The 19,081-nt window shown below is 52.6% G+C and overlaps 1 protein-coding gene across 1 annotated transcript in view; it reads left to right on the forward strand.

Annotated features, from left to right (window-relative positions):
• Positions 1–19,081, forward strand: part of Prex1 (phosphatidylinositol-3,4,5-trisphosphate dependent Rac exchange factor 1) — a 152,957-nt gene that overhangs the window by 85,312 nt on the left and 48,564 nt on the right. The window contains exons 6-9 of the mRNA XM_021186170.3: positions 6,759–6,920; positions 10,151–10,284; positions 15,704–15,822; positions 17,181–17,330. Coding sequence (XP_021041829.1) covers positions 6,759–6,920; positions 10,151–10,284; positions 15,704–15,822; positions 17,181–17,330 — 565 coding nt within the window. The remainder of the gene's footprint in view (positions 1–6,758; positions 6,921–10,150; positions 10,285–15,703; positions 15,823–17,180; positions 17,331–19,081) is intronic.

Genomic DNA, 19,081 nt, shown 5'->3' on the forward strand with positions numbered 1-19,081 from the left:
GTAACTGTATCCTAGGTAACCTGGTCACTGAGCTGCAGCTCACCTCCTTTTATTTTGAGACAGGGTCCCAGTAAAGTTGCCTAGGTTGGCCTTGAACTCTCCACCCTCCTTCTCCCTCAGCCTCCTGAGTAGCTGGGTGCTGTCCTGTCCTGTCTTCTGTCCATCCCCTGCTGCTGTTTCTCCCCATTTCTCTCTAGGATGGTTTACTTGGTGGTTTTGGGGGTCAGTCACTCTTGTTTCCTGTCTCCCTGTTTTTCCTGCTGCAGCTGTCCAAGGAGAGTCCCAAGAATCTGCAGTTTTCCCGTTGTCTCTGGAGCATCATGTCTCTAGAGCCTGGGGGTGGCTTCCTTGGGGGCCTGGCCCTCCTCTGAGGGTTGTGGAGATTTGATCATAGGCCGCAGACCTGGGCCACATATATAGCTTCGCTCCCCCAAATAAGTTAAGGCAGCATGGATCTTGACATGGCTGGTCCTGCTGAGGGGTAGCCACTCTGTACCCCACAAGTGGTCATTTGTGGGTGGAGACCCAGGCCGGCACAGGCAAGGCCACAGCTAGCACAGGATGGTGGATTGGGACGATGCTGGGTAAGAGCAGCCATGTCTGCACTGAGCAGAGGGCCCCCACTGGACCTGAATAGCTGGCACCCCTTGCTCCCGCATTGGCTGGCCCAGGAGCTGCGAGTCCATTGCATATTATGGGTTCTGTCTCTGCTCTTCTTGGAGGCCTGGGTCCCTGGATCCCCACAGGGTAGAATTGCTCAAGATATTTGCATGGAGTTTGCATAGAGCATCTGTGTCAAGGCTTTCTCTGCTGTGGTGGACATCTTTTCAAGTTCTCCTAGAAGTTTTCACTTCCTGTTTTCTTGCTTCATTTTTTTCTTTCTTTGGCATGTGTGTGTGTGTGTGTGTGTGTGGTGTATGGGTGTGTGTGTTTGCACATGGTGTTATGTACTTGTGATGTGTGTGTGTGTGTATTCACATACCTCTGTGTAGAGGCCAGAGGTCAGTATCAAATGTCTTCATCTATTGATCTCCATATTTATTTTGTAGACCAGGCTGGCCTCAAACTAGGAGATTTGCCTGCCTCTGCCTCCCGAGTGCTGGGGATACAGGCTCGCGTCACCAGGCTGTCTCTGCTTTTGTCACACAAGTGCTGAGGACCCAACCTTACTTGGGTCCTCACTTTTGTAATTGAGGCCCTTCCCCAGCCCCTCCTTTTCTTTGAATAATCCCCTGTCTCAGTCACTGTTCTGCTGCTGTGAACAGACACCATAGCCAAGGCAAATTATAGAAGAAAGCATCTACCTGGGGGAGGAGTGTGTGTGTGTGTGGGGAGGTTGCTCTCAGCTTCTGAGGGTCAGTTCATTGTTATGGTGGAAAGTGTGGTGGCAAACATGGAGAAGTAGCTGAGAGCTTTATATCCTGATCCAGGGTAGCAGGCGGAGAGAGAAGGGTGAAGGGCAGGGAAGAGCCTGCAGTGGGCTTTTACAGCCTCAAAGCTGATCCCACACTGACACCTCTCCCCCAAGGCTACACCTCCTAATCCTTCCCAAACAGTTCTGCTCCCTGGTGACTTAAGCACTCAAACCTATGAGCCAAGTGGGGGCCATTCTTATTCAAACTGGACACCTTTAGATGCTCTCCACTGTTATCCTCAGCATTCCTAGAGGGGGCACCGGAACCTTTGGGCTGTGCCCTCTGAGCTAGGTAGAGGAACCTAGTGCAGGGGCCTTTGTGAGCAGAGCTTGCATAGAGAGGTCCAATCTATACTCAGCCCCAGAAAGTAGGGTTGTTGCTTTGTTTGGTCTAGCCTTTTCAGAAAAGAGTGAAAAACAGCCAGGACTACCAGCAGGGCCTGCTTCAGCCAAAAAACAAACAAAACAAAAACCAACCACAAACAAACAAACAAACAAACAAACAAAAAACGTTATCTGGGTCCCTCCCCCAGGCCAGTGTCTCCATCTCAGTGGGCCCTTCCCTCAGGTGGCTTCCCCATCAGTCACCAGCAGCATCAGGCTTACATCCTCAGGAAAAAGAGGGTTTATCCCTCTGAACCCCCCAACCTGAGTCCTGGCTGAAGCCCTTGCTGAGTGGGTCTTGGGCTCCCTGAGGTGGAGGTGGGAAGGCCCAGGCTTTGACATGAACTTATGCTGGAAGCCTGCTTGTAGTGGAGTGGCATTTCTGGGACCCATAGCCCAGGAGAGCGTCAGGAATGGTGGGTTTAGATGTCCCATCTGGCCTCCAGTCTTCCTCTTCCTGTTTTCCCATAAGCCCTTGTTGGGCCCCATGGAGACCGAGCGAGCAAGCAGTTGTGTATCTTTGCTTGTTGCCTGGCTAGATCTGGTGTCAGAAGCTCGTGTTCTGGGTTGTACTCTGTGGCTGTACTGTGGCAGGACCACCCCTACTTTGGGGGCAGGATGGAGTCGCTCAGAGTCATACCTGTGGGCACCACCTTGGTATAAGTGATTGCAGAAGGTAGAGGCATGAGGTGGCTTGCAGAAGCCCAGGCCCGCTGCCCTGTTTCCTTCCTTCCTGGAACCCCAGGCCACCTGTGAAACCACACGGGGTAGAACGACGCTGTGCAGGTTCACACCCTGGCTTGTGTGGTGGCCTGCTGTTCCCCTCACCCAGGGCTGACCTCTTCCAAACAGTTTTACAAGAGCATACATAACAGGAGGAGACCTGAAACTACCATCTACCATACCCCATTTCCTGTCCGTGGTCTTGGACTAGAGGCTCTGTTAATTGTGCCTCAGTTTCCTCTTTGGGGTGGCAATGCTTGGCTATGTTGGTTTCCGTGCTGGTGTGCAGTCAGTGCCCCTAGCTGATGCTGTTGTGTGATCCCCACCTGAACAGCTTTTGTCATTACTCTGACTGTATAGAGACAGCAAGAACTGAGTTACCGTTACCATGGAAACAAGGGCAACCATGATAAACCCTGTGCTCACTCTGTTTGCTGAGAAGTTCCCGTTCATTCACTTCTGCATCTGTTGGTGGGTCGTCAGGGGATGCTACCTGGTTTCACTGTGAGCACATTTTGCCTCAGAGAGGTTAGTTCACCTGTTAGCAAAGGGTGGACGTGGGCTGTCTCTGTCTCCTGGCAGCTGGGTCTGGGAATCTGTTTGACAGAAAGATGCACAGGAGACTTGAACCTCTGATAAATGCCCCTAGTGATGGGGTGCCCACTGCTTTATAAGGCAGACCTCTTCCTCAAGGAAAACTCTAACCATCATAAGGCTGTAATTAACTCCACCCAGCCACTGTCCCCCTCGTCTGCCTACTGGACCCTCTGAACTCCAGTGGGGCCCAGTGGCTTTTTTGGTCATCATTCTCCCAAGGTGCTTAGCAAATAGCTTGGAGTTCCTTTCAGAAATACCTCTTGGTCCCTGTAAGTTCATGCAGCTATGTCACTTTGGATGTGGGTCCCGGAATTTTCAGGATGGCAGTCTGTCTCCTTGGAACCTGGTTCTGTTCTGACTTTACCCAGAGAAACCTGAGTTTAGCTGAGTTCTGAACTGAACAGTGAATCCTACCTTTCACCACGTAGATTGTAGGTCCCAGGAATCGAACAGGGGTTTGGGTGCGGAAGCAGCCTCCGTTGATGGGCCAGCCCTCTGCCTGGCTCTCTTCATCAATTTTATTTTTAAAGAAATTATTTTATTTTTTAAATCTCACTCTGTGTGTGTGTGTGTGTGTGAGTGTGTGTGTGTGCATGTGAGTATGGTTGCCAGAGGGGCCAGATTCCTGGGAGCTGGAGTCAGAGGTAGTTGAGCTACCTCGTGTGGGTGTTGGGAAGTGAACTCTGGTTTTTTTGGAAAAGCAGCAAGTATTAACTGCCCATCTGGACCCCTCCCCCACCCCCACTTATTTTAAAATTTTCTTATTATGTATTTATTTGTGTGTGTGTGTGTATAAGAAAGAGAGACAGACAGAGAGAGAGACAGAGAGAGACAGATAGAGACCCTGTCTGTCATCAGGTACCTTCTGTCTTTTATTTGAGACAGTTTCTCATTGGTCCTCACCATGTAGGCCAGGCTAGCTGGTCTACCCTCTTCTAGGGATCCACCCATCTCCACCTCCTACCTCACCATTTCTGGGCTTATAAGTACCTGGCTTTTTAGGTGGGCTCTGGGGATCCAGACTCAGGTTCTTACAAGGCAAGCACATTACCAACTGAGCTGCCCCCTTGACCTCTAGTCCTGGGTCGTCTTTTTTGCTGTTTGGTTGTGATTTTTGTCTAGTTTGGACTGGTTCCGTAGTCTCTTCTTCCCACCTTTTGGACGTGTCCTCGGGGACATGGTGAGGACTTGACGAGGTAGAGTGTCAGGATCTTGAGGCTGCTTTACGTGTGAGTGTGCCTGAGAACACGTTGCCTGACCTGGGTCACAAGGGCTCCCTTCTCTGTTCTCCCCTCTCAGTTGTACGGTCTTGGTTCTTCCATTCGGAATTCAGCCCACTGAGTTAGCTCTTGGTGAGGAAGTGGCCTGGTTGGATGGATGCGCGGCCGAGGCTTCCCTTTCTCAGGAGTGCCCTGCAGGGTTGAAAGTGAACAAACCTGTGCATTGTGGGGTTCTCTCTGATGCTCAGTTCTCTCCCACCCAACTCCTCTCCCTGTAAGAGCCTGAGTGGCATGCCCGGAGGAAGCAGCCTGCACAGAGGCGCAGGGGCAGGGGCGACTCTCAGTTCTTAGAACTTCATGGAGGGAAGCCAACACTCCTCTGTGGCCCGAGACACCAAAGTCTGCACTTCCCCCCGCAGCTTGGGCCACTTACCAGCCTGGCCTTTGTGCTTAGTTTCTGTTCCCACCTTCATTGCTGACCTCAGGCAGAAATAGAGGCAGGGGCAGTCAGCTGGGAACAGGAACTGACTGAGTGCTGGGCATTGGCTGCCTGTGGGGACCCCTCCAAGGAGTGGCTGGACTTTTAGCTCAGGCTGTCAGGGGTAGGAGACAGCTGCTGTCTGTGAACAAGTTGCTGCTCCATAATGGCCTCCTGGGACGCTTGCCGGGCTGACCAAAGTGTGGCTGGTGCCTGGTCGTTCTCTTGCTGTCCCGAGCAAGCTGGTGGCCCTGAGTTGGAATCCCAGCCACAGTTTCCTTTGTCAGACAGTCTGGGACCTGTCTTTCAAGCCCAGCCAGGGGACTAAGGGTGATGCTGAGGCTGAGGGGGGACTGGCCTGTGCTTATCCAGTTAGCAGCCAGAGCCACCCTGGTACCCAGTGCAGAAGTAGGGGACATTGACCGTGAACACAGGAAGTAGAGAAGTGCTTGGTGGCAGGCTGGTGGGTGGGGTGTCTGGTTCAGGAAACTTCTTTGATGCCGTCCTAATGCCCTGACTGAAGAAGGCGAGGGCCTGGCACAGGCATTGCCACCTCAGCATCGTCACCACTGCTGCTGGCCTTTAGGTCTCTTCCACGTCTCACTTACCACACCTAGCGAGTGACTGGAATCTTGTGGTTGTGATCAGCCGGGAGGTGAATTGGTACAGCGCTTGAGTAGCATGCAGGAAGCCCTGGCTCCTGCCCTCAGTGCTGCATAAACTGATCGTGGTGGCACATGCTTTAAATCCCAGCTCTTGGGATGCAGAGGCCGGGGGATCAGGAGTTTAGGGTTCTTCAACTACATAGTAAGCGTGAGGCTAGCCTGGTCTACACGAGACCTTGTCTCTGGAAACCACTGTCCAGCCTTGATAATGTCCTGGCCTATGTCTGAGACAAGGGTCAGCTGATGGCAACTGGGCTGGATGCTTTACGCACTCTGCCCTGTGTCCTCTGAGCGAGAGGCCTGTTCGTTTATTTACCTTTCAGTCCTGGGGACTGAACCCAGGATGAGCCTTGGACACACACATAGGCGAGTGGTTACCACTGAGCTGTGCATGAGTCCCAATAGGCATGTCCCCCTGTCCAGTTCACTAAGAGAGCTGGGGTAACCAGTGTCTGTGGCCACCTCTGTGACCTGCCCATTTCTCTGTTCTGTGACCCCCTTCCCCAGTCACCCTTGCCATCCCTTGTCATGCCCTCCGCGCCTGCTCTTCTGGCTGCCCGCCATGTTGCTCCCTCCTCATGTCCCCAGCCTCCGTGATTGATGCTTGTATGCTCTATTCTAACTTCTCTGAGTGTTTCTTCCTGCTGGCCCCCAATTTTTCTTAGCTTTCTAGCCTCTGTCTTCTATGATACCCACCAGGCAAAGTGTTTTTTTGTCTGTTTTCTCGTATATTGACTCTCCCTTTAAGGACAGTCAGATGGCACCCACAGAATGAATTAATGAATGAGGGAGGGAACAAATGAATGTCTTCGTTAACTTTTCTGTCGATGGAATGAAACATCTGACAAAATCATCATAAGGGAGGGTGGGTTTATTGCAGTTCTTTCAGGTCTGGTCCATCAGGAACAGAGAGGGGCGTAGCTGGTCTCTGTGTCTGTAGTCAGGGAGCAGACAGGAGTGGATGCTGGTGTTCAGCTGCCTTTCCTCTCTTTGTTCAGTCTGGAAGCCCAGCCTTTGGGATTTTACCACCCATGTTCAAGGCCAGCCTACCCTGTTAAACCTCTCTGGAAGCACCCTCATAGACACTCAGGGATTTATCTTCTATGTGACCCCAAATCTAGTTAGTTCTCTGTGAAGACTGACACTCGTGTGAATGAGCCAGCAAGTGTTAGCTTTGCTCCTCGGCCCTTTGGCACACTGGTTTGGCGTGACTCTACCTCTGCCCGAGTCTATGCCCCTGCACTGATCACCCTCTGTTCTGCCCCTTCCCACACTAGGAGTTGGCCAAGAGGACCCCTGGCAAGCACCCTGACCACACCGCGGTACAGAGTGCCCTGCAGGCCATGAAGACTGTCTGCTCCAACATCAATGAGACTAAGAGGCAGATGGAGAAGCTGGAGGCCCTGGAGCAGCTGCAGTCCCACATTGAAGGCTGGGAGGTGCGTGGTCAGGGTCCTCTGCTGAGGGGGCTGGGCCCCCAGTTGGAGCTGTAGATCACGGGCTCGCTCCTCAGTTTGGCCTGCCTCGTGTGGTTGCTTACAAGTGACTTAGTTGACTCAATGAAATATAAAATCCCAGATTTCACATTTCGGTAGAAAACTTGGTAACACTGCTGTGTCTCCCAGTAGCTGTCACTGAGATGCCCGTTTCCTTAGCCTCTGTCACTGCAGGCCATGCTAACTCCCCTCAGTAACTGCGCGTGGCCTCGCCTTCCTGATACCTACAAGCCTTTGCGCTTCTTGTGCCAGCACCGAGGGCAACATTTACATATCTATCAGTATTAGTTTATTTTCCTGTCACTGTGACAAAATGCCAGATGAGAACCACGGTAGGAAGGAAGAGTTTGTTGTGGCTGGCAGCTGGGGGTGCAGCCCACCGTGATGGAGAAGAACACTAGCTTCGCACAGCTGGTCCCAGCACACCCACAGGAAGCCAGCCGGCAGAGGCGAGATAGCTCTCTTCTCCTTTGTACTCAGATGATGATACCGCCCACGTTTAAGGTGATCTTCCCTCCTCGGTAAACACAGTCTAGACACTTCCTCACAGCCAGAAGTCTAGAAGGTGATTCTAGGTCCTGACAGGTTGACAGAATCAAGCTTTCACACCACACAGTGTATGTAACTGACTTTTCTTTATCACACTTACTTGTGTGTGTGTGTGCATGTGTGTGAGCCCAGTGTGCCACAGCATGTATGTAGAAGTCAGAGGACAACTGGTAAGTCAGCGCTTTCCTTCCACTGGGTGGGACCTAGGCATTGAACTCACATCATCCGGTTTGGCAGCAAGCCCCTTCACCCACTGAGCCATCTCCTCAGCCTGTAACCAACACACTTTCCTGACCCTCGCCTCCTACACTATTGGAAGTTTCCTGTGTGTCTCTAGAAAGACAACAGACAGGAAATGCAACCGGTAGGAAAGGCCAGCTCCGCTGGAGTGAGAGGTTAAGAGCTGAGGTGAAAGATTCTGGGGACAGACATTGCTGACTGACACCCCCAGCCCAAGCCCCGCCCCCAACCTTACCCCCCCCCACCACCACCGGGACCTGGGTGTTCCTGGATTTAATATTCCTTTCTTGTACCCGCGCCCCCCCCCCCAATGGAAGGCCCAGCTGCAGAGAAGACTGGGGCTTTGTTCAGAGTCTAGGGGGTGACATGTCCTCTGAACTCTCCCTCACTGGCCATTTTCCCGAGGAGAGCCCTCCAGCTCCCAGAGTCCCTTGCAGATGGACTTTGGAAGGGGCATTGAGGTTTGGCCTCAATCAAGGTGGAAGATGGGAGAGATAAGGTTCCCACTTGTGTGAGAGACGGGCTGCCACAGGAGGGCCTGGTTTTCTGTGGTTTTAGCAGTTCTATGTTTTTTAGCAGTACAGCCCTCCCCCTTCCATCCAGCTTCCCGAGCTTCTAGCTTCCTCCCTCCAGCTTCTGTTAACTGGCCTGAGTAGGTAGGATGGTGTGTTCATCAGGCAAGGTGGCTAGTAAGGCAGCCGACCTGGCGTCTGGCTCCTTTGACTGTAGGGGCCACTTGTGGCTTTACCCAAAGCAAGTGCCACATGGCCTGCCTTCCTACTGTGTCACAGGCCTCTGTCCTCAGCTCCTTGCAGCCTCTAGACACACACTGGCACATCCTGGTTGCCATGGGACTGAGGGGTGACTCCGAGGAGCTCACAATGCAGTCTAGACCAGGATGTGTGACCAGCCAGGCTGGGTGGGTGACTTTGCACCAACAGGGCTCTTTCCTTCCTGTGCCTTGCACACATCTGTCACCAGCGCCCTTCCTTAACCCCCGATGGCTATCTTGCCTCTCTGGAAAGAGATAAAGGAGCGGGGAAAGGGGCTAGAGACCTATTTCAAGGTAGTGACATATCACCGGCTCCTTGGTGTGATTTGGTCATTTGGACCATGCTTGGCGCCAAAGAAGCTGGGGAATGTAGGTCATTGGTCAGGCAGCCAATGCCTGTGAAACTCATTTCCCAAGATGAACCAAGGGGAGCAAGGATCTGGGCTACCTGAATGAGGGGTTCTGAGCTGGCCAAGATTCCACTCAATTCCCTCTCCTCAGCTCTCGGAATCTGTACGACCTGGCCCAGCCTACCCAGGACTCCACACAGACCCACTATGTGTTGGCTCTAAGGACTCCTGCTAGCAGGACTTTCCTAGTCCCTGTCTGTGCTCATCCTTAACACCTCTCCTGGTCCTTGGCCCCAATCTTATCATTGCTGCTCAGCACACCTGCTGTATTAGCCTGTGTGACACTCATCCCACAGCCCCTGGTGATGGCTGGAGCTGTTACCCCCAGCCTTCACTGGATCACGTGCTCCCAGAATCCTGCCCTAACATTCCTACATGGCATCTGTCAAGTCCCTCCTGCATCCCGGGGAAGGTCGTTAGGTACTAGAAATCTCCAGTCCTTACTGAAATGCTTATCTTGTGGGGAAGGCTCAACAAGCCAGATTGCAAATAGATCACAGGGAAAGACAGACCGCAGGACATCTAGACAAAACCCAGTCCCCTAAAGGACTGGATGCAGCCCCCTAGGGTCTGTTTTCAGCCACGTGAGTTGGTGTAGCAGCTCCCTGTACCTCTGTGTGTCTCCTGTAAAAGGGCGTGCAGTCCACTGATGGCACTGGCCCACACAGCCCTCCATCCCGTTGCCTTGGCTTCTTGTCTGCTGAGAGCTTTGAGTGTGGAGGCTGATAGGGATGTAGGGGTATGGAGGGAAAGGTGCTTGATGGTCAGTGTTGTCAGGCTGACAGGGTCTAGAATCACCTTGGAGACAGGTATGTCTCCTAGCCTCCAGGTATATTGGTGAGGGATTATTTAGTGTCTGGGCATGCCTCTAAGGGCTGTCTTAGATCCATTGATGTGGAAAGATCCATTTGAGTTGTGGTGGGACCATCCCCTGGCTGGGATCCTGGACTGTGCAGATGCAGAGCCAGCTGAGCAGCAGGGGGCATTCATGGCTTCCTGATTGTGAATGTGATCCAGCCAGCTGCTTTAAGCTCCTGCTCGTGACCACCCAGCTGTGAACGACTGTACATTGAACTGTGGGGCTGAAGCAAACCCTTCTCCCTTGAGTTACTTTTGCCAGGGTGTTTTCCCTCTGCATCGAGGGAAGAGGGAAGATGGGTGTGTCCCTGGCTGCTCATTGCTACCCTTCATTGCTTCCCCAGGGCTCCAACCTCACAGACATCTGTACCCAGCTCCTCCTTCAGGGCAACCTGCTGAAGATCTCTGCGGGCAACATCCAAGAGAGAGCCTTCTTCCTCTTTGACAACCTGCTTGTCTACTGCAAGCGGAAATCTAGGTGAGCTGCTCCCCCCCCTTGGTTACCATGGTGATAGAAATAGAAAATGCTAAATGCCCCTTTCTTCGGGTATCACCTCAGGCTTGTCTGCCCCTCTCTGGGCTTTGTTTTTTTCTTCTGAGTATTCATGGAGATACTCTAAGTCAAGTTCTGAAAAGCAGCAAGGGGGTATTTTGCCATATATGTTTTAATGTTCAGCCTTTGAAGTGGTTCACATCTTAGCATGACGCATCCGTGGGTCCCTGTCACGGTCTCCTTGTGCCCCGGGAACACTGCATCAATACAGGGCAGCTCTAGACGGTTGTGGAAGTTCACCAGCATCCTGAGATCCGAAGGTCCCCAGGGTGCAGAGTGGGAGGGGAGAAGGCTCTCCCCATTGGACAGGAGGAGAAAAGACCAGCTGGGCAGCATCTTCACATCTCTCCCTGAGCTGCTTGCCCTCTGTGGGGACCAGGAGTGAGGGACAGGTGGCAGGCACGCTTGTGTGTGGTTGGAAGTGTCAAGTGAGGCGTGGGGCAGTGGGAAGGGGGATGGAGAGATCGCTAGAGGCTTGGATGGTGAATGGATAGTGGGTAAGGGAGAGGGAAGAATGTGACAGTGTGGATATGGAGGAAGAAGGAGGAAGCGGGTGATGAGGAATCCCTTGAGCCTGGGGATGAAGGAGCAGAGGGGGGAGGGGGCATTGAATAAAGGAGGGGGTGGGTGGGGGAGGTGAGGGAGCGGGTGAGTGACCTTTTGAGCCTGGTGATGTGTGAGTGAAGGTGGGAGGGATACACAAGGGAGGTGGGAAAGGGTGAAGCAATGATGGGGAGTTTGTTGAGCCTTGGATGCGGAGAGTAGATGAGGGTGTTGAGAGGCTGGAGATGGAAAGGGAAAGAGAAGAGAGAGGGGGTGCAGGGATGGTTAGAGGTTAGGAGGTGGTCAGCTAGAGTTGACTAGAAGCGTGGGTTGGGGGCAAGTATGGCTGTTGAGAGGCAGACAGGCTATGGAGGCGACCGCAGGCTTGTTTGGTAGATGATGGAGTGGGGCCTGAGTATCAGGTGTGTTGGTGGCCGGGCCGATGGCTAGGTGGTCTGCTAATAGGGAGGGTATGGGGAGGTCAAGGCTTGGTGGATAGTGGTCAGCTGAGCAGCATTGGGTTGGTGGCTGCCAAGGTCATTGGCTGGTTCTCCAGATGCACCATGGATGGGGAGAGGGGTAATGGGCAGAGGGCGCCTGTTCTGAGAGTGAAACAGTAACCTCCCAGAGGCTCCTCCATGCCTTGATCTGTCCAAGGCTGCGCACGCACAGCATCGTGGCCTTCAGGACTGTTGTCGTAGAGCCTCACGTTTCACTTTCCTTGTCTGTTCCCGGCTCTAAGGCTGTGTGAGAAAGCAGGCCGCAAGGGATGGGTGGCCGGCCGTTCCACACGCTCTGCGCAGGCTCAGTTTCCCCTTCTGCAACCAGAGCCACATCAATCCTCTGTGTTTGGTTCAGAGTCTGGCCCTTCTCCATAGCTCTGCCTGCCCGTGCCTCAGTTTCCTTGCTTGTCAAACAGGGGACGCTACTGACTGTACCTCGCAGGGTCATTGTGAGGGTGAGGGTAGTAAGTGCCTGGTGTGTGAAGTTGGGGCTGGCTGCTGGGGCTGTGGCACTCCTGGGTCCTTGATGCTTCCTATGGGTAGCCCTGGGGCACAGAAACCCCTCCTACTGTCTCTCCTCTCTGTTCTGGGGGTTGATCCTTCTTGCCACAGGCCTCAGTCTCCCTTCGTGTCATCTCCCCGTGTAGACATGTTCAGTCTGCCTCTTTTCTAGGTGTTTTCTTGCTTGCTCTGTCCAGATCTCCATTGCTGTCTTGTGTCTTCTGTCCTGCTGGGGCCACCCCTAGAGGCCTAAGAGTGACAATCCTAAGAGTGCTTATGAAGTGTTACTCCCTAGCCCTTCCCTGCCCTGGCTGCTAGAGGCAGACACTTTTCCCAGAGCTTATGAGGGTTTGGGAAACAGAATGTCCCTTTAGAACTCTGTGGACAGCTCCCAGCTGCCTGCTGAGCATGCCCAGCCCCTGGCTTCCTTGCCAGGCCCCTCTTTCTCTGTGTCACCTGCCCTGGGAGGAATAACAGTATCTTCCACCATCTTGGCTTCTGTGGGGATTGTCTCTAGCCTTCCTGTGGCCAGGCTACACTCTCTGAAGGCCACTCCCTCCTGAGTGACACAGGGAGCTGGCCTGAGGGAAAGGGCACACTAGTCTCCTGAGAGGGCCAGGCATGAGGCCAGGGTCCTGCCTCTGGCTTAGCAGCCAGAAGGCTGAGTGCCCTGTGGGCAGGGTCAGCTGCTGGTGGATGGTGCCTGACTGACTGGAGTGGCCACAGGAAGTACCTGATGTGGCTAGGCAGCTGCTGGCTCTCCTGGTCCCTGTCTGGGATGTGGGTGGAGCAGTCTCCATGAACAGTAGCACAGCGTATTCTTGTTGACTTAGAGGCCAAGGCCTCTCTTTGGCCACCAAAGGAGGAAGGGGGTGTTCTAAAAGTTGATCTCAGTTACAGTAGGGGAAACTGAGGCCTGGAAGAGCTAAGTCTCCTACCCTGTTGCTGCCCGCTGTGTTCTGAGAGGCCAGAGTTAGCACTGGGCCCTCCTGCTGCTGTGTGACTCTGGGTGGATGCTGGTTTTGTGTCTGTTACGTGGGGCTGAAGCACTGCTGTCCTGGAGGGCGCGTTTTACAGAGTGAACAAGACACATCGGGCGCCACTGTGGAGTGGCTGGGGTGGTGAAGGCTTATTAGTGAGGCTGAGACCACCATTCCTGTTCCGTTTTCCTTGGATGTTTGCACGCAGCTCACATGCATCTGAGCTCGTCCTGTCTTCTGGTCCACACTCCTGCCCCAGACTTTTATCTCCTCAGTTCTTTCTCATTCCCAGTGGGTGACTTTAAAGTCTCTGTCAGTTAGGGTTCTCTGAGAACAGACCAGCAGGAGGTATGTGTGTGTGTACACAGGCACCTGCATGCTCACAGGCAGAAACCCACACTCGTGCACACAAGTGGCCAGCCATGTATAAATTGATGCGTATCCATACACATGGACACCTGTACATTCCCATACATGTGCAGGTGTATACAACATCCACATGCGCCTACATATATGTACACATATGTGTTCCCCGATATCAGTGTACCTGCATACACAGGTTTGCACTCAGAGATACACACACACATACATGTATACACAGACATACCTGTTCATATATGGAAGTAGGAGGGTGGACTTTGGTGTGTATACAAGTACACCCATGCTTGTAAATTTATAAGACAGAGTTCAGCCAGCCAGTGCCTGAGAAAGCACACAGTCCCTCTAGCTCTTACCGTGTGTCCCTCACTCATCACAGGCCCATGGACCCTGAGTCTGGAAGTCACACTCATCCCCCATTGTTCCGACCCTCACCATGTGATTTATACATGCAGCAGGAGCACAGGTCTCCCCAATACAGCTGCATTCTCAGGGGCGTCTGGCCACATTGCAGTCCAGGGTCCTCAGCCTACTCTGTGCACACCCTGTGTGATTTAGCCAGCGGCAGTGAGTTTGTCTCAGGTAGAGAAGAGAGGTCTGGCTACAGTCCTAGCCAGCGTGGGTAAAGAACACCCACCCAGCGGATCAAGGAGGCACAGAGGGCTCTTGCTCTGAGGGTGTCTCTGGCTGGTGTCTCTATACCGCCTCTCCCAACGGAAGACAAGTTAGTTCCCAAGATTGCCTGTGTTTCCCTGCGGGACAGCACTGAGCAGGGTGCCTGGCACCTGCAAGTCATTTACGGGCACTGAATATGTGGCCCCTCACTTGTTACCCTGTCCATAGGAAGCCATGGCCAGATGTTTTGTGTTTGATATTTTAATTTGTTTGGGTGACCGTAACAAAATTCCATTAACTGGTCATCTTAAAGGGCACATTTCTTCAAGTTCTGCAACTCGAGAAGCTAAAGGTATAAGACACCAGACCAGTGCCCAGCAAGGCTTTCCCTTGTGTCCTGGCATGGTGGAAGGGGTTGAGGCCTTTTTATAAAAGACACTAATCCCATTCATGAGATGCCACCAACCTCTACTGTCTACTCACCTTTCCTCTCAAGGCCGTATCCCCCCTAACTCTTAACATCACAGTTTAGAAGTCGACAGATGGATGTGAAGGGTACCACATTCAGGCTGTAACTGAATGAGTGGGCAACAGGGTTCCCCCAAGTGAAAGCGTGAGTAGGGGTAGGTGGGCGACAGATAGGTGAATGGGTAGATTGGATAGGTGAATGGATGGATAACATAGATGGGTGGATAGATGAATGGGGGGTTAGTATATGGATAGGTGGTAAGTGAAATGGGAAGGTAGATGAATGAGTTTGTGGGTGGATGGGTAGAGGAATGGTGTTTGCATGGGTGGGTAGGTTACAGATAGTATCAGTAGATGGTTGGAGATGGTGGGTGGGTGGGTGAGTCGTCAATGGATGATAGATTAAGGATAAATGGTGTGTGTGTGTGTGTGTGTGTCTGTGTGTGTGTGTGTGTGTGTGAGCATGTGTGTGTATGAGTGTGTATGTGTGTGTGTGTATTGTGTGAGCATGTGTGTGTATGAGTGTATGTGTGTGTGAGCATGTGTGTGTATGTGTGTGTGAGCATGTGTGTGTATGTATGTGTGTGTGAGCATGTGTGTGTGTGTGTGAGCATGTGTGTGTATGAGTGTGTATGTGTGTGTGTGTGAGCATGTGTGTGTATGAGTGTGTATGTGTGTGTGTGTGAGCATATGTGTGTATGTGTGTGAGCATGTGTGTGTGTGAGCATGTGTGTGTATGTGTGTGTGTGTGTGTGTGTGAGCATGTGTGTGTGTGAGTGTGTATGTGTGTGTGTGAGAGCATGTGTGTGTATGAGTGTGTATGTGTGTGTGTGTGAGCATGTGTGTGTATGAAGTGTGTATGTGTGTGTGCGCTCACGTGTGATGGTTATATGGATGGTGGATATATGGACGGTAGAAAGATGGCATGTGGATGGATGGTAAGTGGATTAATGGATGTAGGTAGATGGATAGATGGATGGATGAGTGGGTGGATGGACGATTGCCTTCTCCTATTCTGGTTTCAGTTTGCAAGGTACCGTCTGTTAGAAATCAGTCTCCACCCCAACCCCCCCCCCCCTGCTTGCCTGCTTGCCAGCCCAGCAGACTGGGTTTCTGTTCTTCCTGTTGGTCTTCCTCGAGATCCCCATTAACTGAAAAATTGATCTGTGAGGTCAACAGAGCTATTAGCCTATTTCCAGATGAGAAGCGATGACTAGCAGAGACTCACCCAAGTCGTCTGCCCAGCAGCAGGCACCCCATGTGCTTCACCCTAACCCAGAGCTCCCCTCTGCCCTGGGCACTCCCCACTGTGACGCTGTCCTTTGTAGGGGATACTGACTTACTGTTGTCTTTCAGGGTCACTGGGAGCAAGAAATCTACCAAAAGGACCAAGTCCATCAACGGCTCCCTGTACATCTTCAGGGGTCGGATCAACACTGAGGTCATGGAAGTGGAGAATGTGGAGGATGGGACAGGTGGGCCCTGCCCCTCTCCTCTAATCCCCTCCCTGCCTGCCCTGGTACTCTCTGTCACGTGTGTCTCGTGTATTGTTGAATATAACTAAACTGAAGAAGAGCATTGGAACTTAGCAAAGTACAGTCCTGGGGCTGAGAACTCAGCATCCTGGCCCTACCGCCCCACAAGTGACAACTGTCTACATTGATCCCCCCCCCCCATTTTATTCTTCTTTTATGTGGATGGATGTTTTGCCTGCCTTTATGTCTATATGCACCATGTGTGCAGTGCCCATGGAGGCCAGAGGAGGGCATCGGATCCCTGGAACTGGAGTTACACATGGTTGTGAGCTGCCATGTGGGTGCTGGGAATTGAACTCCAGTCCTTTGGAAGGGCAGTCAGTGCTTTTAACTGCTGAGCCTCCTCTCTAGCCCTAATACTGTCTGTGCTTTGTAATGCGGTCCTTTTTTTTTTTGTCCTGCTTAAAAATATTTTTACCACGTTTGGTATGGTGCTGCACACCTTTAATCCCCAGCACTTGAGGCAGAGGCAGGTTGGTTTCTGTGAGTTTGAGACCAGTCTGGTTTATATAGTGAGTTCCAGGCCAGCTAGGACCATATACAGTGTGACACTGACTAAAAATAAGCCATTACCTCCTTAGCTTCCCTTACCAGATATTTTTCTTTAAATGTCTTGGTTTTTAAACTTATGTGTATTAAAGTGGCTTTAGGTGCATATGGCTGTATGTACATGCTTTTGTATACATGTAGTTATATGGTCTTACGTGTTATACCTGACTCTCATGCTCAGGGTACTGGCTCTGGGATGCATCCATGTCTCACGTAGTCGTGAGTAGATCCTGTTTCCTGTGACTGGATCACATGCAGGGCATGAACAACCCACAGGCAAGCACCAAGCATAGGGTAGTTTCCGCCATTCACTACTGGGACCAGAGAAGCGACATCTCAGCAGATGTTCTGTGAGCCTGTCTGGGGAAGGTTCTCATGTGGCTTTAGGCCATGACACACCTGTAGGCCCCTCCTTAGGTTCAGGGTGTGGGAGGATCCCATATTCCTAGGAACTGTGTGACATCATGCTTTCAGTGAGGGCTTCAGCATGAATCAGTGAGCTCTGGGCATGAATCTCCCACCTCTCTGCTCAGGACACCTGTGTCACTATGCTGTCAGAAGGGGTCTGTGCAGGTCTTCTTTGCCCATGAGAGGGAAGCCAGGGGGGAGCACTTGTTGGGGGAAAGGCAGGAGAGAGCACTTGTCTAGCTCCCTAAGCCTGGCCCTGGTGGTGGCCCTCATTCCGTGGGTTACTGAGTGTTGCATACTTGTCTGTGTACTAATCCGTGTTTGCCTCATGCCCCTACCAGCCGATTACCACAGCAATGGCTACACTGTCACCAATGGCTGGAAGATCCACAACACTGCCAAAAACAAGTGGTTCGTGTGTATGGCCAAGACGGCGGAGGAGAAACAGAAGTGGCTGGATGCCCTGATCCGAGAGCGGGAGCAGCGAGAGAGTGGGTGCCTAGACTGGCCTGGGCTGCTGCGGGGAGGTGGGGGTGGGGGTGGGGGGAAGAGCTCCTCTTCCAAGGGGAGGACTGTGTATGTAGGGATCGAGTTCCCTTGCAGAAGAGTGTTTTGTTGGGTGGGGACCTCTGTGACTATGCTGGGACCTGGTGTTAGCAGTCAGTTGTACCACAGTCCCCAGGTGACTTTCCTGGTCACTCACACCGAACATGCGGAAACAGCTTGTTCTTTCCCCCTGCTGCTCAGGTGCTTGTCTGAGCTTTTGTTTGCTCTCCCTGAATGGGAGTCTGGGGGATGGTCCTTGGGGTACCCATTGGACACAGTGGAGAGCCCCTTAGGACACAGTTACCAAGGTGGTTCACGGAAAGACAGCGCAGGGTTGGATGGGCTGTGAGCTGTGTCTGTTCCCTGAGCTTCTGTACAGAGCCCCACCCCACCCCCACCCCCTGCCCCAGGCTGGGAACTCAGAGTGACCTGAGCCAAGGTGGACTCATTCTCTTACTGCAGATATTGTGACTCTGTCCCCAAGGCCATGGATATAGCCATCCTTGCAAACTCAACATGTTTCTACCCCACAGTCACTCCCGGATTGACACAGAACAGACTGGGTCTCAGACTCCCCCTAGTACATCCTGCTGACCTGAAATCCCAGCTGGTCTATGCATCACAGACCTTACATGGTTCCATCACCCTCTGAGCCTGTGTCGCAGGCTCTCCACCAGCCAGTGCTGAAGCACATCTTTGGTGCCACCCCTGAACCCCTCATTGCCGCTCTCTGTTCAGGAGGTCATCATGGTCCTGCAGGCCTGCCCTTTAACACGGTCCAGGCCAACCACCTGTCTCCCTGCCCCATACTTCCCAAGTCACTGTTCCCAACATCGTGCCTCTGCTGGTTTTCTAGAGAAAGTGGGGCCTTTAGGTAGTAGCACTTAAATATAAGCCAGAATGTATTAAAATGCCGGAAGGCCAGATAGGCTCCTGACTTTGGCCTTTGGATGGGTAAGGGCTGAACCTCTGAAACTGCTCAGGCCTGGGGCGGGGTCGGTCCTGGGGTAGGGGCAGGGAGTTGGCCTGACTGGGTGGGGCTGAGCTGTACTTTTGTGGTTAGAATCTTGAGCTGTGGTTAGCACAGGGTCTATGTCATTAAGAGGTGTGTGTGGTCCAAGGAGGCCGTGTCCTTAGAAGTGAGTGCTGTCTAAAGTTCAACCAGGGCAGGGCACACAGGGCTGGGCTCACACTGTGGTCTGTGGGCAGAGTTTCAGGTTGGAATCCAGAGCAAAACATCTTGGGTCAAAATTTTGGTACCACGTCTTCTCTGCAGACAGCATGCGGTCCCTGGGCCTCAGCTTCTTGTTTGTAAAATGGGAGTGATTGTGTCTCTTTTCTCAGGAGCATGGGACATGTGTCCGGAGCTGGGAAGCACTTAATTGCTGTTGCTGTTGTTGTCTAGATGGGGTAGGGACCAGTGCCTATGGCATGGGGGGGGGGGGGGCAGAGCTGTGTGTGTGCACTGTGGGTAGGACAAGGCTTCGGAGCTTAGTTCTGAATTACGGTACCACCAGTTACCTGGGACTTAACCTCCATGGGTCCTCACCCAGACTTTCTGAGCAGTTCCTGACAGGTGTGTGTGCCGTTGAGCAGGGGGTCAGGAAGTGCTCCGTGGCTATGCAGGGGTCAAGGCAGGGGGGGCGTGAATGCCAGAAACCCCCAACTGCCTCCTGTGTCCCCCATGGCAATCATG

The sequence above is a fragment of the Mus caroli genome, unplaced genomic scaffold, assembly GCF_978045245.1.
Source record: "Mus caroli unplaced genomic scaffold, Mus_caroli_1 scaffold_2, whole genome shotgun sequence".
Taxonomy (NCBI): domain Eukaryota; kingdom Metazoa; phylum Chordata; class Mammalia; order Rodentia; family Muridae; genus Mus; species Mus caroli.